At 44.3% G+C, this 25,385-nt stretch overlaps 1 protein-coding gene across 3 annotated transcripts in view; it reads right to left on the minus strand.

Annotated features, from left to right (window-relative positions):
- Positions 1-25,385, minus strand: part of ZBTB16 (zinc finger and BTB domain containing 16) — a 176,878-nt gene that overhangs the window by 14,470 nt on the left and 137,023 nt on the right. For all 3 annotated transcript variants that reach the window (XM_026657928.2, XM_026657929.2, XM_026657931.2), the window contains exon 5: positions 4,155-4,325. In XM_026657928.2, the coding sequence (XP_026513713.1) occupies positions 4,155-4,325 (171 nt within the window). The remainder of the gene's footprint in view (positions 1-4,154; positions 4,326-25,385) is intronic.

A 25,385-nucleotide genomic window follows, 5' to 3' on the forward strand; every position in this document is an offset into this window, starting at 1 on the left:
TGCTCAGCACCTCGCAGGATTCGTCCCTGCATTTTCTGATTTCTGAACATACTTTGCTGACCTTCCCCAACTCTAAAACTTAGCTAAGCAGAAGGGTTGTGTCCGGAGCCTCTCCATCCTGAGCTGCTCTGAGTGCTCTCCACTCCCAATGGCATCAGGACTGGGGCTCTGCCCTTTCCACTGTGAAAACACACCCGGCCGGGCACATTAAGGAGACCATCCGCTCTCTCAACAGTGCCTGAATGAAAACGCTGAACCACAATTCGCACTGGCCTGAGGCTGGCCACCCTGGGGAGAGGTGTGAGAAATCCCACTAAAACTCACCCCCTGCTGGCACCAGGAAATTTCATTTTCCAGCGGAGAGAGGAACATCCCCTGGCTAAAGCAACAAATGCATCTGACCCCAGATCAGTAGCGAGGAGGGAAAAGGAAATCTAGACACCAAACTCACCTGCCACCACACCCAGAAATGAAACTGCAAACAGATCAAGCAAGGAAGAAAATTATTTTACCTGGAAAATGATGGGAAGAAAACATTTGCCCCACACATCTGCAAACAATGCCCCTGTTCCCAGACAATGTCATTTCAATCCCTATGATTCATAACAAGCCTGAAAACTACACATCAGCCACTATACCATATAGAGCGGTAAAGTCCAGCTAATTAGTGAGCCCAAACATAAGTCACTGTTCTCCTGTGATTCATGACCGTATTTTTACACATTCATAGGGCGGGTGAGGGTTAGTACTTTGATCCTCACTGGGGCACGAGTGACAGGAAAGATCATAGCTTAGAGAAAACCCTCTTCCCTTTTACACCATGTAGTTCATCTCTTGCAAGAGAACAAGCCAAGCCATGAGCAATAATCAACCACCACCTGTTCCATATTTGCACACAAATGGTTTATGGTACAGCAAACTACTCCAATAAATTGGAGGCAGTGTTGTCCATGAGGGACTGGGAGTCAGGACGCTTTGGATTTATATCAGACTATGTTAATAACTTTCTCTGTGGCCTGGGGTAAAGTGAATTCATTTCTCTGTGCCCCAGTTTCCCCAGATGTAAAACGGGTGTAGTAACACTTGACCCAGATCTGGGAAGTGCTTCGAGGTGTTCCGAGGAAAGGTCTTACGCAAGCACTAAGAACTTATTGGAAAAGGAGCTGTAGATGTACACCTTGGGGAATGCTGCGCTGTTTAAAGAGACGTCTACGACATTGTGTTCAGTTTTTCCACAAGGGGACAACAACCGCCACAGTGGGCAGGTGTCATCTTTAATGTGTTCTCGTCAAAAGTCTGGTGCAAACTACCTGGTGTATATATGCTGCTTGCTGGGAAGGGGTGAGGCGCTTCTGCAGCAGACTTTTACTGTTGGGAAAAGTCGCAGTAATCAAATCTCAAGTGAACTCTTAACCACAGCTATGGCTACTAATGGGAGCGGAGGGGCAGTTTAGAGGCACCTATGCTAAATTAAGATGAGAAGGATAAAAGAATTACAACAGCAGCTTTCCATCACCTTAGCCCGTCTCATCCACGGGTCTCGAAAAAAACAAATATATGAGAGTTAATTCTCACACGCTGCCTCCCTTAAATTAAGGTTGATAAATAGGGCTGGATTAAGGCACAGGAACAATAGGCCCATGCGATTCCAGTTGAGCACAGCAGGCCCAGCCCACCCAACCAAGCAGATGTCCCGTATTTGCCCAACAGCCAGAGTGCATCATCCTGGAGAAGGCTAAGGACTAAAGAGGAAACTGAACAATATCCTCAAATTGCCTATACACAGAAGAACTTCCATGGACGACCCTATATGTTTGGGCCAAAGGTTTTCCAGAGTGATTAGTGATTTTGGATGCTTGACTGGACACACCATAAAGAGGCCTGATTTTCAGAGGCTGGATGGCTCAACAGGTTCTGAAAAACAGCCCCCTTTACAGTGTCTCAAGCTGGGATTTGAGAATCTCAGCCTTTTCACTCTACTTTGAAGGCTATGGAGAAGTATGTATCCCCTTCTTAAAGAAAGGTCACTTTTCATTTGTAGAATTGTAGGCTTTAAAAATGACTTTCCTCGACATTACAAGCCTCGCATCCAAGCAGCGAGTTTTCAAATTTAGGGTGCACATGTTGGGATTCAGGGGCCCAAACATCTGTTCTAGGTGCTCAAGGGCCTTTAGGTAGGCTTAGCTGGAACAGTGGATGCTCTGATGTGAGCACTCTGATTTGAAACCTGGAAGTATCTATAGAGGGTTCAAAGACAGGGGCTGCTGCTCACTTGATTTATATCCCATTTTTACTACCTGTAGGTAGAAGGATTTGCCTAGTGGAGTTTAGCAAGCTGCTTCAAGTGCCTTATAAAAGTAGAAGCAGAAGCAATGGCATTATCTTCTAGAGTTCAAACAGGCATCCGTTTCCCACGTTTGGGTCTAAAAGACTCTGTCTGAATCCACCACACAGCCCATCCATGTCAGTGGTTTGACTGCCCCACTGCTCTTCTAAGCAAACAGAACTTGACTGGAACATTTCCCGGTGCAGTTTAAATACCACGTACACATAGCAGAGGTCACTATAATCCCATTAAGGCAGGGTACCAGGCCGATTATGTGCATCTAGAGCTTTAAGCCGATGAGGTACATTCACACCCCCACTAATAAGGTCACATGCCACGTTACACAGGATAACAAACTTACTGCACATCGCTTAAAAAGCTCAGATGAGTTCTACTGAGGAATGACATTGCCTTTAATTTATATTTAAAGAAAATCAAAAAGAAAACCCAACCCCTGAACCCTCCCCCCGCCACTTCTCTTTATCACTAAATCTCCACTAGGAATCCTTCATTAGAGTTTCCTTTTCCCAGTCATGAGCCGAACCCATCAAGTCTTGGAAGGGTCGTATCCACTATAGGAGACTGTGCTTAGGGTGAGAGCCATGCCCCACGCTTGGTGTATCCAGCTAGGATTGTTTTGCTGGTGTCTCGCCCTACCCCTCCTTCCTCCTCCCCCAATTTGTTTCTTGCATCCTCTCCAGCAGTGCAGGTAGGCCAGTAGGCTCCGGTACGCCATACCAGCAAGCTATAGCCGGTGCAGCGTACTGGAATGACAGAGCAGCAGCCCCGCCGGAGAAGAGGGCTGTGGGGCAGGGCTGGGAGTTTTGCTCCTTTCCCCACTGGGAGGGGCAGCAGCGGGGAAAAGGAGCAGAACACTGGCTGCTCCTCCGGCCGCTGTACCCCCGCCCCTAGCCTCGCCTCCCCCCCAGCCCTGATTCCGGCGTAGCCCTCCTGCCCCACGTAACATGGGATGGATGAGGGGAGGGGAAAGGGAGAGAATGGGGGCCCTGGGCTGGGGTGGTGAAGAGTCACATGTGCCCCTTTAACTGGTGCCCACCTGCCTCTGGTAAGACATGGATTTTACTTGCACCACTGGCTGTAACTTTCAGTATGTCCAGGCTACAGTGGTTCAGCGACAGTGCTGCGGTTGTGCCGCTGCAGCGTAGACGCATCCTACGTTGACAGGAGGGGGTTTCCCATCGGTGTAGTTAATCCATCGCTCAGAGGCGGTAGCTAGGTTGACAGAAGAATTCTTCCATTGCCCTAGCTGCATCTAACTAGGTCAAACAAGGATGCAACATTTTTCACAGCCCTGAGCAACGTAGCTGGGTCAATCTAATCTTGAAGTGTAGACCCAGTCCACAGGTCTTTGGGGCAGGGATTGTCATTTAATAAATATTTGCACACTGTCTAGCATGACAGGATCCTAATTCCTAACTGAGATCCTCAGGCACCATCCTAGAATAATGACTGCCCAGCCATTACACTAATTTACCTAAGGGAGGAAACTGGGAAAGTTGATGCTAAAGAGAGTTATTAGGCCCACCAAGGGAAGTGACAGAAGCCTCACCGCTGGACACACGTAGGTCTACACTAGACAATGAACTGGGGATGCAGTGTAGGGAACAATCCTGTAGTGTCAGAGGTGATGCACTAGATGGGTCCTGCTGGGGCTGTTCCACAGATCCCTATGCAATGGCTCATGAATGCAGGGCTCCCTGTCTTGAGGCCCAGGGCTTGCATTAAGCCCCGCTCCCTATCCCCTCGCAAGGGCAGGCAGCCAGCTCATGGAGCGTCCCAGTGGCAGCTAGTCATGGCCTCAGTTTACCTGTATGTGAGCGCAGGTGCCGCTTGAGGGCGGTATGGCTGGGGAAGGTGCGGTTGCACTCGCTGCAGATGTAGCTACGCACTCCCGCATGCACTTCCATGTGCTGCTGCAGGGCAGTCTGCGTCTGGAACCGCTTCCCGCACAGCAGGCAGAAGACGGCCATGTCAGTACCTGGGGAGAAAGGGAGACATTCTCGTCAGCAACCTTTGCAGCAGACTCCTCTGACATGCTCTCACTTTTGCGGACAGGATGCCGGGCTAGATGGCCCACTGCTCTGAAGAATTTGGGCCACTCTTCCTTACTTGCGATTGTCCTGTCAAGGCAACATGCGCTCGAATGCAGCACCATTCAACCCAAGGAAATGGTCATAGGAAAGGACAGACCTGAGCGAAACAGACTAGCGAGAGCATCAACTCACAAGCACTTCGGCACAACCAAAGAGGAGTCACTGGCACTGATCGCGTCAGGTCAATGCTTCCTGAAGTGCTTGCCAGTCATATTGCACGTTAGCTCGTAACCCCTCGACAGCCAAAGCCGTCTCCGTTTATTTCCCTATAATACCTCTCCCATTCAGGAGGAGCAGATGAAACGGCTCGGGTGGATTAACAGAAAACTGGGGTGTTGGTTTAGTACTCTTAGATGGAAACCCCATCGCTACCCAATCCCCAATAAAAACGTAGAACAAATAAAAAGGTCGATTTGAAACTCACTCTATTTTTATTTCCCTGACACATACTCAGTGGAAACTTGACATCTACAGTTGTACTGGGCACTGGAAACTTGTAACACATGGTAAAGCAAATGGCAAGAATTTTCCTTTGCTGGGCTGCAGAACAATACATGGCAACATTTCCATTCTATTCCTAGAGCAGTATGGCCAAAAACAAAGGGAGACGCCAACCCCTTCATATCTAAGCAGATACCAAACTGCACAGCGTAGCAACTATAAGATAGCTATCAAATGCAGTATCAAGAATGTATTATCATAGTACCCCCACCTGATGAAACTGGCTGAGAAGCAAATTACAAAATAAAGGTTATGAATGTATAGATGATGGCTTTCAAATTGAACCAGTTTAAATTGGAAGAAAATAACTTTGTAATGTGCATATAGAATATGGAGCACAAAAAGTAATTTTGGGGGAAAAAAATAAAAAGCACTTAACTATTCTGAAAGCGCCTCATTGGTGATCATGGACCAAGACAGAAAAGTGCTTTTGGTTCATCTTTATCTGACACTAATAACAATAAAATCTTTACATGATGACAAAATCCTTCATCCTAAAGAATTCGACAAGAGCTTCATGTGCTACAGAGGAATAGTAGCCTGATGAAATGCAGCTACCTATAAGGCAGTTGGGGCAGTACAGTTAAGTGGAGGGGAAATTTTGACCAAATCAGGACACCACAGCAAGCTCGGATTCTTTCCTCCTAAGCTGATGTAACAAGTCTTGGAACGTTCACCAGAAACCTTTTATGGAAACATATCCTCAGGATGATAAATGAAAATAGTGTTGTATATAGCACTTTTTACATTGCAAAGTGATTTTCACAAGGTGGGCCAGTGTAATTGTCCTCATTTGATAGATGGAGGAGAGCAGGCAAGTGACATGCCCATGGTCACGTCAGCAGGAGAGTCAGAAGTAGAACTGAGGACTCCTGTTCCATCCACTGGGCCACACATCATGTAGAACAAATGCAGGCTTGCGGAATGGTGCAACTAGTTCAAGTGTTTTATGGGGCACCGGATACAGCTAGAAAGACTTCCATCTAAAGCCCAGTCCTGTAACTACAGGCTCTGCAATCTCCCATGTCAGACGCCTCCTTTCCCCCTAACTACAAAGTAGCTGTTTTTAATAGTTTTCTGCATTCCCTCTCAAACGACGATCATGCTTTAAACACTAGGCCTATACACCTCTGAGATTTAAGCAGGAAGTTCTCCCAAGACACTGAGTATCTCTGCCCCCTTAAACCCTGATGTAAGTGGGACCTAGAGACATTGCTAATGGGAGTAGCTCGGAATTCTGCCCTAGATACTAGAGGGTTGAATGTAATAGAATAACATCCCCGTTATTGCTTGGGATGCTTAAGAGAAATACAAACAGAAACTTAATCCTATGAACCACACACAATTATAAAGTTGGCTGCACCAACAGAAGAAAAAAACTCCAGATATTTACACACCGCTAGTAAAAATAAGACTTTTGTGTTATTAAACATTTTTTTTAGTTTATGCATAGCTGATTGTTCAGAACCTATGAGTCAGTGCAAATTGTATTATGCTGGGAGATTAAGCCAATAAATGCTACCTTTTTGGAGACGCATTAAAATGTGGGGACTATGGAGATAAAATTATCTAGAAAATTGTATTAGCAATTCATTAGCAGCAGCAAGATGTGCAAGGTAACCACTGAATGTGCATTGCCCTTAAAAAATAAAAAAGCCCATTTTGCTTATTGTATGTGCCAGAAATTAACTCTGCAGGAATATTGTTGCAAGGCAAGAAATGCCAGGCAAGCCTTCTCGGGCAAAAAAGCCACCACTGCTGCCTGTTAAAAAGTTAACCTGCGGGGTGGGTCAATATACCAGAGCATGCCTAGGCCAAAGCAGCAAATCTGTTCCGATTGCTGGTACAGATGGCTGGGTAGAGGCAATCGAGACGGTAACAAAGCAGCAGGTTTCCGTGCCAGGCATCAGACAGGGCTGGCTCTGCATGCTGAGGGAGGCTGCTGGCAGGGGAGGTCCGAGAAAGCAGGGTGTCTGAAAAGACTAAGCAGGATGCGCCATTGCAAGGACAGGAGCTGTTGTCCTTGACAGACTGTTCGGAGAGCAGCCCGCCCGAGTGTTAAGGGTTGTCTGTGGGTGTCAGAGTCAGGTCCCCAATCTCTCTTAGGAAACCAGGGTAGGTAGTTTGGCCAAGGAATGAGGGCAGCATTGTGAAACAGATACCAGACAGCTGTCCTGGTTTGTAACACTGGGATAATATTAATGATAAATCAGACGGCACCATGCATATTTCTAGCACCTTTCAATCGCAAAGTACTTTGCTAACATTAAATAGGCCACACCTCTGTGAGGGTGGCAGGAACACTTATTTTGCAAATGGGGAAACCTGAGGCCCAGATGTTCCCGTATGACCACAGTTAAGATGTGAGTAATTGGCCATGCTGGAAACAAACAGCGAGTTCTGAATCCCAATTCTTTGCTCCACTCACTAGGGAACACTCCCCCTCCCAGAGCCAGGAACAGAATCCAGGAGCCCCGTCTCCTGTTCCTTGCTCTAACCAGACACTGCGTTCAGTTAGTTATTTAAAAAAAACACATCTGAAGTAAGTGAAAACTTACAAGTTCTATCAGTAACATCAATATACAATTTTATCAATGGCCCTGGCAACAGAAGGAGCGCACTGTACCGGTCTCTAAGCTCCACTTGAATGGCAGTGAAGGCAACAGAAATGCTAATTACTGGTGGAAAGTTGTGATTTCATTACGGTGAAGTCATCCTGTGCTCACTTAAGGAAATTATGCTTAAATCTAATGGATTTTTAAAAATCAAACTACAGGATGACAGGTAGAAGGAACTGTAGGGACATAAATTTAGCTGTTAACATTTTGGTGCTTGTTTATCCTCAGTTTCCCCCTTGAGCACCCAGCAAATACATGGAATTAAAGGATGCTTAGGTTAAAGCTGTACTTTTTACCTTGCACTGTACTATCAACTCCTTTGGTTGTACTCAGAAATTTCTGGGGTCTCCCACTAGTGGTTGTTTTTCAGCACCCTGGGAGAAATCCTGGCTGCACTGAAGTCAATGGCAAAGTTTCTATTGAAAATAAGAGGGTCAGGATTTCACCCCTTATATTTAAATCCTAAGTATTTTTCGGTCTATAATTTTTGTTAAGTCATCTGGCGTCCCCCTGGGTTGCAAAAGCATTGTTCCCTAGAGTACGTGTGACTACTTTCTTAATGCTTTTCCTATTGTATTATACAAGGAAACCTTAACTCAGAAATCTTTTACTGTTATGGGTTAAATTTAGGCAATTACTCCCCAACATGAAACGTAATTTTGCACAGGGGAAGGGGAATGTGTGCACACTGAATTGCCAGGCCTCAGGACATGGGGACCTCTCTTTCTGGAACATGCCTCCCACCTCTGATCTCCAGGGGGAGAAATTTGAAGGGTTTCCTACTTGTTATCCATTGAGCTTGTCACAATGCCCACCCCCCCGTATCCCACTGCCCCAAGAGAGACCTGGGACTCTTTAACAGTGCCTGCCTGTGCTCTGTGTGATGCTAGCCTCAGATTCTCAACAGAGGAAGGCACTAAATTCGCCCTCAAAAAATACTTAAAATAAAAAAAGAAAGATGTTTAGTTTGAGGTGAAGCCAGGGGGCCGTCAAAAAGGCAGAGGAGATTTCAGTGCACCCAGGTGACTCTCTGGATCATGAATCACAACAAAATCGCTATGTTTATACCTGTACTGCTTCCATACCAATTAGATCTTTAAGGGAAATAACAGAGAGCACGAGAGAGCTGAACACAGCTGGAGAAGATTTCAGGTGCAGCACCTTTCCCAACAGAAGGCTCTTATTATCTTGAGCTATAAGCGTTTCCCTAATCAAAGGAGCAGAGTCTCTAAATATACAGTGTCTTTTTTGGTAACAGTACAGCAGTTAGCACAGGCATTAGAGAGCCACAGAAGTTGTCGGCAGACCACTAAATAATCGTAAGATCGTGGTTACATGACTCTGACCTTCCGATCATTGCTGGTGTCCTATCCAAACTCTCTACTGTAGGGCTGGTTCCCCTATTAGTCAGGGGAATGGTCCCCTCTGAGAGCCTGCATTCATGCTCATAGGATTCAGTCCTCATAAATAACGAGTCATCACCACATTCATCAATAACAGTCACCACTTTCATTCAAGGATGGGCTGGATATGATATACAGGTGCACGCTGACTCGCAGGGAGACAGGTTTCTGTCTGCATCTTAAGAGGATGTAAAAGCAGTCGAGGGAGGATTGTGGACATGCAGTTCCCCTTCCTACCATCTATATGTGGCAATATTGCCCTTAACTTCTGATTTAGAACCTTGATGAATTCTGTCCTTTCCCCCTTTTCAGCCATTCCGAATGAATTGCAGCAGGACATTGACATATTTCAATAATTTTCTGCCATGCATTAACACCCACTATACACATTTGGTAAGCTCTCCACATTAACATAAAGTTCCTTTCTTAATGCAGGGTTGTTAGAGATGGCCTTTTTTCTTTCTAAGATTAAAAGTCTTCAAAGAACCTTACAGCTGTATAATCTTTAATGTAAGCTTGGGCAAGGAGAAGGTATGATATGCTCTCATATTCATTAGTCAGGAGACCAGTGAATCCTCAAGAAAAAGGCTCCCTGTATTATGGATTAAACGAAGTGCAAACAGAATGATTACATTTTAAAACTCTAAATGCAAATGAATATGCCAAACTTCCATCAGCACGTTCCAAGGAAGACAAGCTCACCACTGCTGCCTCCTGTATTTGTTCTGCAGTGAGCAGACACAAGTGCATTTCATTATACAGCACCTCCAGCTACAGTAAACAAATTTGTCAGCTCACTAGCTCATTAAGGTGTGTGCCCCGGTACATGTGGGATTTATTGGTACTCGTACAATAAAAGTAACATGAATAGATTTACTAATTTTGTCAATCACTTCAAGGGAGGAGGGGGGGAAAAAACGTTCCAGAGAAAGGACTTTGGAAGCAGAGACGAAAACAAACAAAAGCATGAATGAAACGTTCTTGGAACATTTGGACATTGTAAGTTATTTTCAGCACAAAGGACTGATATGACAGTGTGCCTTTTTGGATCTCTGCCACAAGCTCCAGTTACAAGGTGGCACGTGTGTTTGTGTGTATTAAAGTCTCAGTTATTCTGCCTTTGATGGAGTGTACGCAAGGCAGGCAAAGGCTACGTTTTGAATCCGCTGAGGGAAGAATTTACGAAGCGAAGAATTAACACGCACAAAGCGACGCAACCATTCTACCACCCAACAGTAAGCAAAGCCCGTTTCACCCTCTCCGTTGCTTTTTTCCCGGGGGGAGGGGGGGGATGCCAATCGGGCTGCTGACAAAACTCTCCGAAGTGTCCAAAAAAACCCAAAACAAAATGGGTCGCACAAAGTAAATCCCGAGAGGTATGCAGCCTTCTGGTCTGTAACTTTCAAAATGACAGCAGGATTGGGTCAGAGGTCACTGGGTCTGAGGCCTTAAGTACCACAGCCAGCTGTGGAGTGGAGGCCCTGAGCCGGCAGGACGCCTGCCCATATAAATCTGCAATAAGCAGCACCCGCTGAGGGAGAGAACAATGGTATCCAGCAGGGGTGGAAGAGAGGACAAAGCAGCCAGGCCAGTGCGCAGGCCCGTAACAAATCCTCGATGGCACCACAGGACCCTCATTTGTGAAACTAATTGGCCCCCGATTGAAAAATTGGACTAACTTCAACAGCAAGAGTGTTAGAGATGAGCTGCCTTTTGGAAGCAGGGGGGAAAAAAACCCCCACTCAGAACTGCGTACGCTCAAGGACGCACCCACCAAATCAGGGAGGTTGTTTACACCTAAAGGGTACATTGGCTCACAACATATAGCTTGTTAAAGGGGAAACGCACCCACATTCCAAGTGTACCTAATGTCCGTAATTAAGCCTGTGAATTAAAATTAATTTATATCTGGGGGAAAGGAGACCGACACGCATGTGCATACACACACACACACGGCACAGCACTCCCAGTGAGTGGGACCGCGTGGACTTGACGATCAAAGGAGGTTCCTTACATGCTGGTGGAGGGGTGACTTTCTGGAAAGAGAGAGCGCCTGCAACATATAGTTTTAAATTACACCCCCTTCCGCCTCTAAACTCCTCCACCTCTGTGTTGCGATGCTTAAAAGTTAACAGTAACTTCCCAGCTGCCTTTTAAGAATACTGAAGTTGGGGGAGGCATTAATGAAAACAGTGAAAGGAGACTATAAATTAGGAGCAGAGCAGCCTGAAAACAGAAGTAGGGAGAATTTTAAGTTAAGCATTAGGAAAGAAGAAATGTTTCTAACTCGGAGGTCACTTAGGCAATGGAATAGTTTGCAGAGAGAGGTCAAGGAGGCTCCTCATCGCTTGAGGTCTTCAAAGAGGCGGCTAAATATGACACATCCAAAGGGTTTAAGTGCAGAAAACAATCCAGCACTAAAGCAGAGGGACACAAGAGAAGACCCAGGAGGTCCTGTCCAGACCTACTGAATTTAATTCTAACAGGCAGGATGCAGTCCATGTGTGGAGCAGGGGGAAAAACACAACTTGTTTTCAGTCCTGAGGCAGAATTGAAACACATTTTCAAATGGCTAAGGACAGTGCAATACACAAGAGGGCTCGCATGTCTCTGTGGGGCACTTTCCACTGTCACTCGGCAAAAGTTTGTAAAATGAAGGGGGTTCTAATATGAAAGAACGTTTGTTGAACGATCAGTAGATCAGGAGGATGCTTACGCCGGATTGGTGAACGAGGAACTGGCAAAAATACAGTCTCCTGTAAATACATTGCTGCATCGTCTCAAACTCACCTGACTTTTGGATCAGTGTCTGAGCTTCAAGGCTTGGGCCATCTGATTTGATCATTTACTTATGATGCAAAAGCCTTCACTTTAGGGGTGATTAGCATTATACTTTTGTATTACAGCAGGGCTGGAAGCCTCAGCAGAGAAGAGGGCCCCACTGTGCTTGGAGCTGTACATACACATTGAGAGAGAGTCCTTGCCCCGAGTAGTTTACAGCATACTAAACACAGAAGACAAAGGGTGGGAGAAAGGAAGTATTGTTATTCCCATTGTACAGGTGAGGCATGGAGAGGCAACCTGACTGGGCCAAGGTGTGTCTCAGTCTGTGGCAGAGCAGAAATTGCACCCAGATCTCCAGAGTTCCATTCTTCCTCCCTGGTTCACCTTAACGAGCCTAGATACACCAAGCTCCACATGTCTTCCTCGGTATTATTTCCATAGCATCAGCAGTGCGCGAAGGGCTTTAGACAAGGCTGACGAGGCCTCTGATGCAAGGAATTTACAATCCACAAAGGATGAGGGATGGGATAGAACAAAAGCAAGTGACGATGCAGTAATGGTTTGCCCATCTCCCAACCCAGGGTTCCTCCCCCACTTGGAATGATTTTCACACTCTTTCATTCCTCTGACCTCCCCACTCCCCTGCCCGCCATTCTCCCTGTGGCCTGTTGGGTTGACAATTATTTGAAGGGAGAGAACCACATTTTACAGGCCTCATGAAGTAAGTGTGTTTTCAGGAAAAGTGGGTGGAGGCCTGGTAGATTGGAGAAAGGGCTTCAGCCGTAGGGGTTAGGTGATGGAAGGAGCAGAGATCATAGTGACACAAAAGATAGAAATAAATAGCTTCCTCTCCCTCCATCCCTGCCCAACAGTGGCAGATGCGAGAGAGAGTGAGTGTGAGAGTGTAGAGGCTAGCTGGCATCCCTCCAAGGGATAACAAGCTTTCTGTAAGTAACGCTGTGCAGAGGTGACACAGGGACTTGACCCAACTGATGGCAATTGCCAAGGGGATGTGTCTAGACTCCCAAGCCACCAGAGACTGCCAGCTCCAGTCCCTTCACCAGGCACCCAGCAAGGTTGGCGTAATTTTATCCATGAGGCGGAGACCAATCTTAGCAATAAGCCGCCGTCCCCTTGTGAACAAGACGTGAAGATGGCACAGAGCGCTGGAACCCAGCCAGCACTCCGACAGGTCACACCAAAACAGCTCAGATACCTAAATAAGGGCCAGATTTTCAGGAGTGCTGATCACTCAGTAGCTCCCACCTTGGCGCTTATGACCAGATTTCGGGAAGAGCTCAGGATGCAACGTGCTGTGCTCTTTGGAAAAACCAGGCCACTTGCTTTGCTGCTTAACTGGGAGCTGAGCTCATTTGAAAATTTGGCCCCAATGACTGGAACATCTGGCCACAGACAGTGAACTTGCTGAGCAGCACAAGAAACAAACACCAAAAGGCTGAGGAGGGAGGAAAACAAACCACCGACAAACAGAGCCAAGTTATTTGAAAAGCACCTATGCCCATAAACTATACTGAAGTCTCTGCCTGTCACTGTTAGGAAGCTAGAGGACAACAGGAGTTAGGAACCAAAATGCAACTGATGCACGTAAGTTGCCAGTGCTAATACGCAGAGGATAAAGACTGGCTCAGCAGTACTCCCTGAACTGTAAAACAAGAACCATTGGGGACTGAGCCAGTGCACAAGGACAGAGAATGTTGGAATTCCAAGTTGAATTTTATACTTGCTTTTCAGACCCCAAACGTATTGCTGATGGTGTTCTCCCCGACCCCCTCGTCCGGGACGACTTCAAACACACATAAAACCAAAATCTCAAACAAAATGCAGCGCTATTGTTTCCAAGCCACTTAGACATTTGAACGCTCCAGCGTTGAAAGAAAAATCACCCCCAGATAAATAAACCACCACCACACAGACACACACAAAAAAAAGAGGGAGACGAATTTATTCATTTCACTGACATTAATGGTGTTTCTCTCCTTTTTTCCAGGAAGATGATTACAAATTAAGCAGCATTTAAATGCTTTTTACTGTCAACAATTAAAAAGAGAGAATATGGAACAGAAAGTATAGTGGCCATTCATTTCCACGGTAACGGTGCTATCAGAGAACACCAAGGGGCCTTTCCTGTACTGTACGCTGCACAATGGCAAAAAGTATACCATTAATTTTGTAGAACATGCAAAAGCAAATTAAAATATAAAAAGCTCTAGGCACAAAGATAGATACCAAGAGAGAGGGCAGAATAGGTCAAGCTTGTGGAATTAAAGTCTTAGCAACAGTAGAGATTTAAGCATAGCCCTATTACACTACATTCAATAGCCATCTTCTCTTTTTTTTTTTTGAGCGAGACTATGTGTTGTTTTCTCAAAGCTTGCAGTAGTAAACAATTAATACAGTGTGTGTAAGTGATGAAGACTTCAAAGACAAGCTATAGCCTGCCATTTAGATTAGATTTTGGCTGCAACAAACGGTTTGGAAGAGAGAGGTATCTGATATGTGCAAGACGCTTAAATAACAGATTATTTGAAAGCTGATTTTTACTGGATTGATACATACTCAAGGGAGGAAAAAACTTTAAACTAGTGGCTGTAAGTGGAGAGATTTGTGGGGGTGTAGGGTTAAAACTATTGTTTACTCTCCCAAAAGCAGCATTTTTCACTTACCTATCACCAGAGATTTAACGACAAACTAGGTATTTTTCAAATACACTTACGAATATTTCTCCCTTTCCAGACTCCTGGTGAAGAACGTTCAATTTTTTACAAGGTTAGTGAAAACTAGTAATCCTCCCCCTCTGAGTCTGCAGAGAATGGAATAAAAATAAGATTTGTTTGGATACAAGCATATGGGAAGATGCAGGATTTAAAACAAACAAACCACAGGAGCCATGCACATTTCTGTACCGTAAAGTTTAATATGCAGGAGGTACGTCAAAGAAATAAAAGAGACACGTCCCCTTTAAAAGGAAATATAATTTACAGTGTGCAGCCAGGCGGTCCATAGTTTCAATCTCGTTTACTATAGAGAAAACTCTGCTAGCTGTTCTCTATCCCACAAATCCGATTTAATCAGACAAGCCAGCCAGCGTGGCATGAAGTAAAAACGGATAATTAGTAAACAGAGAGCTACTTCAGTGCTTCATTGGCATTCGAGCCGGGCTAGTGTGTCGCATTTAAAATGCAGTCTGATGAAGTTTACAAAATCAAACCATTTGTTACTCCTATTGAAGAGGCTTCAGGCCACTTGCAATTAAATTGGAATTAGTGCTCAGAATGAGATACAGCAAATTCATACTAAAAAGGGATCTGACTTTGAGACATTTGACTTCAAGTCCCCTCCACCCCATACGTGTGTTTTATAGAAGCACTTCTTCCTCACCCCTATCTATTGTAGCTCCCTTACCCCAATTCTCACCCTCCTTCTCCATTCGCCTGACGTGGGGTTTTAAATTGATACGGGGAACACAGCTGACACCAAACGCACGGCCAGATGAAGCGTGTATCATTACCATGGTGGAATGGCTGGATCGACCACAGTACTTTGGACCCTCATTGGGTTTTCCTAACTGCATGGTTTAAAGTGAGCCAAACGCCCCACTACAGCTATTCCAATTGCGAAAGGAATTGGATGGGAGAGGAGGGGTGGGAATAAGCAACGGTTCTGAGCGGGTTATGGTTTGGGGAAGCCATGATCTCTCTTTAGGATCTCTGCCAAGCTCCCATCAACACCACAGTTGGGTTGCCATTCTCTTCTGCAATCCGATTGTCTCAGTACAACCCGTGACTATGCCTAGTGCTTCACCCAGCAGACCGTGCAAGAAATGGGCACACGAGGGGGAGGGGTGTGAAATTTACACACCTGCCTAAGAGCAGAGAAGTGAAATGGTGCCATGAACCCTACTGGGAAAAATGAGCATTTTATGGGCGGGGAGGCATATTGGATTTTGAGGCCACATGGAGTCTCCTTGCTGATCAGGCACCAATCTTTAGGGGAGAGATGTAGGAAGAAAACATTACTATGAATACAGCAAAGAATGTTGTCTCCCAGGCTCAGCCGAAGTCAGGAATAAACAAGAAGGTGCTCCCTACATTAGACCACTCTGAGATCAAGTATACCCTATAGCAAGAGAAAACCTGATGCATGCTGAGCCGGCCCCTTGAAGAGCAGGGTAAACGTCTGTAGCTATACAACGTGTGGGGCTTTAATCATTGAGCGGCTTTTATCTCCTTATCAAATATTCATTCTTACATTTTTAAGCAGGTTTCACTCCATAGCCCTGGCACTACTGTAGGGGCCAGAGGACAGCACATGTATTCTCTCCCTCTTCTCCTCCGTTCCCCAGAAAAAACAGGCTCAGCCTCTCTTTGAAGGGGCCTCCTTGCTTTCACAAATCGTCTTAACTCCCCGGGTCTCCCAAGCAGCAGGAAGCTCCCAAGCGTGTGGAGTGAAGGGTGCGAACAACGCGGGGATATCGTGCTGTGCTTTGGATATCCTGACGCAAGTTTCCTAGGGCAAATTACAGGCCATTTAACTCTGAATTGTCCTCTGCATGCAAGTCTAAATTAATATTAGCAGTTTTTGTCTACACTAGTTGCCAATGTTTCCTTTTTTTTTTTTTTTTTTTAAAAAAACACTCTGTTCATCTTTTTAATAATCCTGCCTGTCCCAAACTCCAGCAAATCACTACATAGCATCAGAGATCCTCAATCAGCAATTTACTAGGATGAAAAACCAGAAAGATTCTACGGTATCAACATTTAAAAACAAAGGACACTAATCCCAATAATACACAGTAAGCATGAGTGGCACTGAAATCCATACAAAGCCCTGGGTGGGACTGCTACTCAGCTACTAGACTGTACACCTTTAAACACTTCTTTGGCTGTAAAACACGTTCTGAGGGTTCTACACAAAGAAAAGGAGATTCTGGCCTACACTAGGGGCATGCTGTTTGAAGAGCGACATTTAAAAAAAGCTCAAAGCAGTTTGAGACACTGTTATCAATATGCTATGTACATGGCATGCACCAAAAAAACCTCAAAGCATTTTACTCATCTTCTGTAATTATCATTTGCCCCATTTTACAGATGGGGAAACTGAGGCACAAAGCGGCAAGGTGACTTGCCCAAGGTCACACAGCAACTTTGTTGGTAGAATTTGGAATAGAAACTACAGCTCCTGGGTCCTAGTCCTGTTTTCTACCACCACATTATGCCACCTCTTGTACACAGAGGTTAACTTTTTCCTGCCACGCTAATAACCTAAACATAGTGAAACCAATTAAACCATAACTACATACACACACACACACACACACACACACTCCCTCTGGGTCAGGAGCCTTGTACAACAAGTTTCAGTGTTCGTTCAGTTTGTATGTCTAAACAAACTTCATAAAACACGTGATTTCATAACAGAAATGCCAAATATGTACTCACTATAGTAGGCACAGAAGAAAATAGACAAGATGCCTGGTTCTTGCAATGCTAGATTTCAGAGCGGTTTAATGAATTTATTTTCATGTGGACTACTACTTTATAGAAAGCATCTCATGGACAACTCTGCTACTATTTGCAATTGCACGACATCCCAGTGGTTGCTTACACAGAAAAGAGATATTAGGAAAGTAAATGTATTTTTAGCAGTCTTAATGCAATGCAACAGCTGGAAACAAGTAGCAAGAGCCAGCACCATGTGTTCAGCCAGATGTCCATGGACTACCAGTGGTCCACGGACTACAGTCTGGGAACCACTGAGCTACCAAATAGCCCTTGTTTCACACTGAACCCGCAGCAGCTTATAGATGGCGAGAATGCTTATTGAGGGACAGATGTTTTGCTTGAGGAGTCTACATAACAGGTTTTCTTAGATCTTAAATGACCTAAGTTTAGATTTCTCCTGGTCTTATGCTACCTCCAAGCTTATCCACTGACCTTGGTTCTTGCCCCCATCCACATTTTTATGATCACTTTTCAATGTTGTAATAGTTGTGATGCTTAGTAGGCTACTGGTAGTGGGCTTTTTATTTCTAGGTTGTCCATCTGATGCTGGCCTACAGTGGCCTGATCCAAAGCCTGCTGTTGACTTCAATGGACCCTGGACCGGGCCTAAGTCATTACCATTTGACTGCAATCCAGTGTCCTAGATGAAATGATTTGCTGTGTCACAGTCCAGTTACTAAGGGGCAGATGATTGTAGCCCATATTTAGCAAAGCACTTACACACGTCTTAAATCCCATCAAAATAAAGGGGACCTCAGCACTTGCTGAAGTGCATTGCTGAATCAGGGCCTTGATCAGTAAAATCTATATGCATTGGATGTCCCACTTGTTGGCAGTTTCAGAGGAAGGTGCCAAGGACTATCTGAGCACTGGAGACAACTCCCACTCTTAGAGGTTACCCTCCAAGAGACGCCTGAAGCAGCAGGGAGTGAGGTGAACTTCCACCGCCTATGCGCCAATTGTTCCATGGAAAAAATGTCTGTACTCAGACCCTCAATCTGCATCTTTCCCCAGCATGGAGTTAAAGCAATAAAAAAAAAAAAGGGCCTTGGTGCATTTTCTACCATGTTGCCATTACAGGAGAAATAAGCATATATCCAACAAAGAGCAGCAATGTAGCAAAAGATGGCAAAACCAGTAGTAGCCATGTAATGTATGTTTTTTGAAACAGTACCTGGGCTATCTAATGGGATGTTCGTTACCTGTCAGTGGCCCTTTAAAGCTGCTCCCGGGCATCATATGAAAGATTGTACTTTGCCCCAGAACTTTGCTAGATGTGCATTGCTAAGGCGAAGAAGATTAACCTGATTTCAGTGTCTGTTTCTGCAATTCTGTGAGCTCTGATGAAGACAAGAACGACATCTATTAGTTGGCAACATCAAAGCGAGCCCGTATGGAATGTGTGAAAGAGACCTACGCTAATTGCAGTTTTTCTGAAAACCCTTTTATTAAAAAAAAAAAAAAAAAAAAAAAAAAAGTGTGTCATCCCAGCACTCAGCAAACCCATCCTTTTACAATTCTCCCCCCTCTCATGTCACTCCCGTGCAACACTTCTACCTGAAACAATGACCCTATTGAGAGATGATTGCTGTTTTCCGTTAATACTATAGCAGTGCTGGAATGCTAAAAACAAATTCTTTAAAAAAGGATACTGTATTTGAAGAATCTTTCAAAGGCAACACAACAGCACGGTTTTGGAGCTGCTGAAAGCCACAGGATTGTGCTGCACACGGAGTAAGAGAACGACGCAGGGCACCCAGACACAAGAGGACTGATAAATACTATTTTAGCTGAGCACAGGGTTGAGAGTCAGGAAGTCCTGAGTTCTAATCCTGACTCAGCCACTGACTTGCTGCGGGATCGTGGACACACCACTTAGCCTTTCTGTCTCAGCTTCCCACCGGTAAAACGAGGATAAATAATACGTATCTATGATGTTGTGAGGATGTCTATACAATGCTTTGAACATTACAAAGCATGACCTAAATGCTAAGTAGTAGTACATGTTAACATTTGGACAAACCATCCAAGTGCATTTCTTGTCATGTCTTACTTTACTGCAGTCTAAGAGACGCAGTATCGAACTACGGACTTCTAAAAGTAATTGTAATGCAATGTTGCCGGTCTCAGTCACCTAGACCCCAAGGCTTGCAAAATGCTTTACAAAGGGTGAGGCCAGTCTTCCAACGCAGTTGACTCAGTTGGGCACGATCTCCATTCGCAGAATAGGAAACTGAAGCAGAGAGCTCAAAGTTACTGGATGAAGGCCACAGCACGAGCCTCCAGCAGAGCCAGAGCTGGAATCCATATTTCAGTGGAGTGTGCCTGGACTAGAAAAACCATCCTTCAGTTCTCTCTTTGCAGACATACTTTGGTCTTGGTCATCAGTGAAAATGGAATTTTGCCCAGAGAAATGTATACAATATGTGACCAAGCAGGGACACATCTAATTTCCCCAGGGGGGAAACCCAACCAAACAAAAAAACATGCTCAAAGAGATGGGAAACGAATACACAATAAACCAAAGATACAATTCCTTATATGCTAGAATCACCATTCATCCAAAACCAGTTTCAAAGCCTGCCTCTGGATTCAAGGACTGAGCTTTCGTACTAATTAACATCTTTATAGAAGGGAAATTCTCTCAAGGGGGCATTTTGCTCGATTATTATTATTTACTCAGAGATACCACAACTTTCTTCTTAAGTTTAACGGACTACAGAAAATTAATTCTTCAAAAGCAGCACAAGCCACCTCCTATTCGGCTGCTGATTTTCCCTCCTTTCGGGCCTGTTTAATGCTGTAGCTACTGGGGGAAAAGAGACCTTCTCTGTAATGGAAACTTCCAGAGTGGAAACCTCTCTCTCTTTAAACAGTAGGTGCCTCGTTGTCTTTTTTCACTCAAATTATGTGCAACTTCCCTACACAAATATTACGAGCAGAGCTGGCTGGAAAAGCGTCAAAATTTTGATAATGAAAAATGGGGAAGGGAGAATTCCTAATGATTTCTTTTTAGGGTGAAATTCTCCCCCCTCCATGTTTTGACTAGTTCTTGTTAGAAGCAACCTCCTCTAGAAACCAGTGAAGATGCTATTTGGGAGACTTGTATTCAAGAACAGTATCAGGGTTCTTGTGTCTTTGGCTGGCCAGCACGGTGAATGCCGCAGCCATGGTGCATGCACGTAACAGAGTCTCCAATTTATTTTTAACAGAGTCTCCGATTTTATTTTTAATCTCGATTGTCTCTTTCTACAGCACTGACTGAAGGAGAGAGCAGGATAAGGAGACATCCAAGTCTTCCTCCTCCCCCTCCCCATGGTTGCACAGCTGTGAGGCTATAACCAGATGCCCTAGCTGCAGGCAGGGTACGGCCCCCATTCGAAGGCTGAAATGGGTGGGTCAGACAGAGATACAGCCAGGATAAAACAGGACAGTTGGTAGACATGAGCACCTTAGAATCCATGTGGGGGACAAAACCCATTCTCAAATCTCATGACTCCCAGCACAGAAAGTGGGGGGGGGGGGGGGGGAAAACTGATGTCTTTGTTAGAAGACTTTACAGCATATATTTTGGAATCTGAATGGCTATTATTCAAGGGTGGGTACTTGGTTATGTCATTATGTTATACTAGGCAAGCAGTTGAACAAACATTCTTGTACTGGAAGTTTGCTTATGCCTGAGCTGATTAATTCCAAGGACCATCTGGACATTGGGAACAATGTGGTCCCATATCTGAATGACCGGGCACATTAGTCACACCCTCTTCACTCGACCTCTCAGTCCCTAATCTTCACACTCTCTCTCATTCTCTTTTAGTGAGGCAAAATGACCGGATCCGTTTCTCACCTCTCCTTTGGCTGGCGAAGTTCACAGGAGACAAAAGGCCCTGAGCCTCAGTGCATGTTGGTGCAGTAGTCAAAAACGACAGGCTGCATAAAAATGACATATGTGGCTTCCCTCCCACCTCCCATCCTCCACCTCGAAGTCTGGCTTCACGATTCCCAGCAAAATATTCCTTCTCACGCAACCTGTGCATGGAGCCCAAGCAGCTGCTGTCCGGACTTCCACCTTCTTATACTGCAGGGAAGAGAAACCCACCCCAGAGGAGACATTTTACCCCTACTCTCAGTCGCATCACACTGCTGAACTTGGGTGTTAAAAAATGCCTTGCTTCCTTTATTACTAGGGGGGGGGGTGTCTTGTGTCGGTAATCGCTGCTCTGCTTGCTTTTAAACAGGACAAATGGAGTCGCAAGTGCTTGCAAAAATAGCCAGATCCAAATAGGAGGCTGCATATAGTTTTATGGTTTCAGAAAACTTGATTGGCCCTTCCGGACAGAGCGTCTCCAATTTTAAATCCTTTGTTTGTCTGACACGCATTAGCAAGTCACTATTCCAAGTAGCTCTGCGCCCCTCTGCTGCCCTTCATCATCATCATCAGTTTACTTCTACTTTATTACACTTTTCAGTAATTGCTCAGGGAAGAATTATTACGAGGGAGCGGGAGAAAAATCAAGTGACTATTAGCAGCGGTAGCTTTATTGCAACAGGCACAGAACTCATTCATTTCATGTTTTGCAGAATATAAAAGCACTGAAACATTTTAATTTTAAATTCTTATCATTGAATTTACTGCTTTTCTCTCACAATGATTTGTGTTGCTTTTTAATTTTTACAGTCTCTACAGAAGCCAGATGCTACCGCCTAGGGCCAAAATAATAAAAACCCACTGCAGTCATGAGTTACAGAACAAAAAAGAAACGCGCAGTTGACAGAAGTTAATATCTCAATTTAACAGTGCTGCTTTGCTAATGATCCTTTGATATGTGTTTATTTAGAAAGGTCTGATCTTGACCTTGAAGGCAAACTAAACCACAAAGTCTTTATGAGAAAAGAAAAAGACTTTATTTATAGAATGGCTTTGTGTCAATCACTGAAGCAGCTGGATTTGAGGTGAAAAAAATCGCTAAGGAGGGTGCGGGTTCATACTCAAAGTGTTAATTTATGGATATGATTTTTGGAGAAAAATTAAATTACGAATAAGGATAGGGTGCGTGTGTTTAGCAACCTTATGAGCTAGGCTAGGACACAAGACCTTAAGTTAGAAATGAGTTGCAATTTCTATTTGCAAACAAAAATAGAGATTTGGTTCAAAAACATTATTCCAGACAAGCATTAAACCGCTTCTGTTACCGCACATAGCGCTGCCTGTTTTTGAAGACAATAGCCTGTAAAAGATGGCCCAAGGGATACAAATGTTACAGAGACTGATTTCGATGCCCAAAGCTGAAGGCTGCAAAGGATGGTCACTCTTCAAGCCCAAAGGGGTTGTTTGTAAGAACTCCTTCCACTCAATAGAATAGCCACTGCAGGCCAGACTTTGCCCTCAGAAATGCTAGTAGCACTAAAGCCAACCACACTTGGGAGCTGTACACACGTCCAACAGCACAAAAGCCTGCAAATCTTCTGTGCATGCATGCACCTGCTGTATCGGCCATCTTGGCATTTTCTGAAAGCACGGTACATCTAGGCATAAGATAACCCACTGCTCTACCTTCTATGTAAGAACAAGAGTCTACCCTCCAATCAACCTATTTGTTCTACGTGGTAATTGTACAATCTCTCAGGTTTTTGAACTGGTGCCCATCTCTGTATCTGAGCACCAGATTGCAAGAGGTCTTCATTAATGGGAAATCATTTATATAGTGCCCAAAACACCCACCCAAAATATGCTAGGCACTTAATGCCATGTTTATTGGTGATAATATCAAAGGATGCCTTTTGGAAGAGGATGCAGAGCTAAGAGAACTCTGCTGGACTGAAAAACCACGGAGCTTCCTAGCATTGCAATAAAGGCTGGGAAACTGTTCTACAGTGTGGTTTTCCCTGATCAGATACTCAGAGAAACACATGTGCCCAGTATACAAAAGGGGACTGGGGAAGGAATTCACCCACTTGTATCATACTGCGCTCTTCCACCACCAAAGTGAGTACTCAACCCCCCTTGCGGAAATCCTCTCTTTAGATTGTATTGTGCACACATGAACAGGCCCAATCCTCAGTGAGAGTGGAACCCAAGCATCAGAGGACAGAACTGGACCCACTGGGATAAAGTGGGGACAGGGAGATGTACGCTGTCCTCTCTGAGCCACCTAAGACCTTTGTGCCGGATGCGAGGTTCAGCCCTGCAGAAGGCTGGCAGCGTTTTCACTGCGGCCTTTGCTTCCATCAGAGCTCCACCTGTAGGAGCTGGTCAAGGGTAGGTGCTGGATAAAAGCCCTTCTAGCACACCTCTATCTCTGCTAGTGACACCTGCTTTCCTTGCTAAGCTGCCCGTCACTGCTACACAGAACAAAATAAGAGGTTCTGCTCTCCACTACCTCAACCCCAGCAGATCAGCTGATAGGGTTTAATCCTAGGTAAATCTAGGTCTGTAATTTGGAGGCAAGGAACGTATTTAATATGTATTTTCAATAGTATGCACATCTACACAAACCGTAAGAACAAGTTTCTCTTTCCAAGGAAACCAACAATCACACAAACCTTATGTTTTGAAATGAAAATAAGATTAACTTTTTTATGGACCCGTTACATTTTACTGCATCTTCACCATTCGGTCTGGAAATCAGAGTTTCCCAAATTCCAAATGGCATGGAAAGTCTAAAAACCACACATTGCACCAAAGAGATTTACACATTTAAGGAGGTTTGAGTGTTCAAATTCCATTTATAGGTTAGGTCAATGCACTTATTTCAATAAAATGACATTTAAAAATATTCAACTGGAGCCAGTCCCTCTCCCCCTCCCTTTGATATTTTGTTTTAGGAAGCTAGCAAAGGCTCATACCTACTCACGTTTTTACCAAGCAAAGGTCAAACAGTGAAAATGCTCAGAAGCCCAGCAATGCAGAAGCAGGGTTAAGGGAAAAAAACCTTCACATTTTAGCATTGGTCCTAATTAAAAAAAAAAACAAAACAAAAAAACCTTGTCCCATTTCGTTTAGAACCACCAAAAGAATTGTAGCAACAGAAATACAATCTGCCTGCAGAAATTGGATTATTCTTTTCTGGGCAATGATAAATGTCAGAAAGAGGTTTGCACCCTGGCACTGCTAACCAATGCAAACTCTGAACTGAGTCAGTTATAAAAGACCTCTTTAAAAGTTGACTAGAGAGTTTTCAACTGAAATAAATGTGGTTGAAGAGTCCCATCTGGTCAAGCAACTGAATAGGAAAAGCTTAGTGATATTACACAATACACTCAAACTCATCTAAATTTAGATACATGTAAGACAGCAATGATATTTCAACTTAAAACAGGTATGAAAGATTGATTGATTGATTGATCATAGGTTTAAGATGAAAGTTTTTAATCTCAGAGGAAGGACAATTCTATGTGCATAGTTCACTGAAACACACAATGGTGGTGCAGAATTATTCCTGTTATTCGAGCATGGCAATTCTTTGTCCAATATTAATGCAGGAGCAATGGTCACACTTTGCCTATTGGGGTCTGTGTGTCCACAACTTAACAGGATAGTGATGAATCTGCCCTTTAAAATCCTGTTCCCAGTCTAGATAAAACAAAATGTGAGGTGGGAACTAATGTAAACCAAAGCCATTATCACCTCTTATCAGATTCCAGGTCTAGACTCTGGCTCAGTAAAGTGTGACTTGGTGCATACCCCACAGTTTAGTTACAGGCCCATTCATAAATTCAGCCTTCGCACTGTCAGGATGTGAAACTTCGCTAGTGATCCATACTGGTCTGGAATTACAAGTTGTTTATTCAATAATCAGCAATCTCCTCAATGGAATTTCTAGTTTTAAAACAAAATGTGCTCATATTTAAAGCATTAATATAAACACAAACTCTGCATGAAACTACTCGGGAAATAATTTTTACTACTGACAAGTGGAAGAGAGAATAATTAGTTTGTTTTATTTCTCAGGATCACCTACCCATAATTTCAGTTAAGGCAAGGAAGCAGGTTGTGGGAAAGCAATGTTGGCCTCACTTGGAATTTGCAGGTTTCTTAAACTCCTTTCGATGTGGTGTTTCTCCTAGGCAACGTGTGGACATGGCTCCAGTTTCGTTGTTTTTAATTTCCTGGCGGC

This window comes from Terrapene carolina, unplaced genomic scaffold (assembly GCF_002925995.2).
Source record: "Terrapene carolina triunguis isolate 2854851 unplaced genomic scaffold, T_m_triunguis-2.0 Scaffold374, whole genome shotgun sequence".
Classification (NCBI taxonomy): domain Eukaryota; kingdom Metazoa; phylum Chordata; order Testudines; family Emydidae; genus Terrapene; species Terrapene triunguis.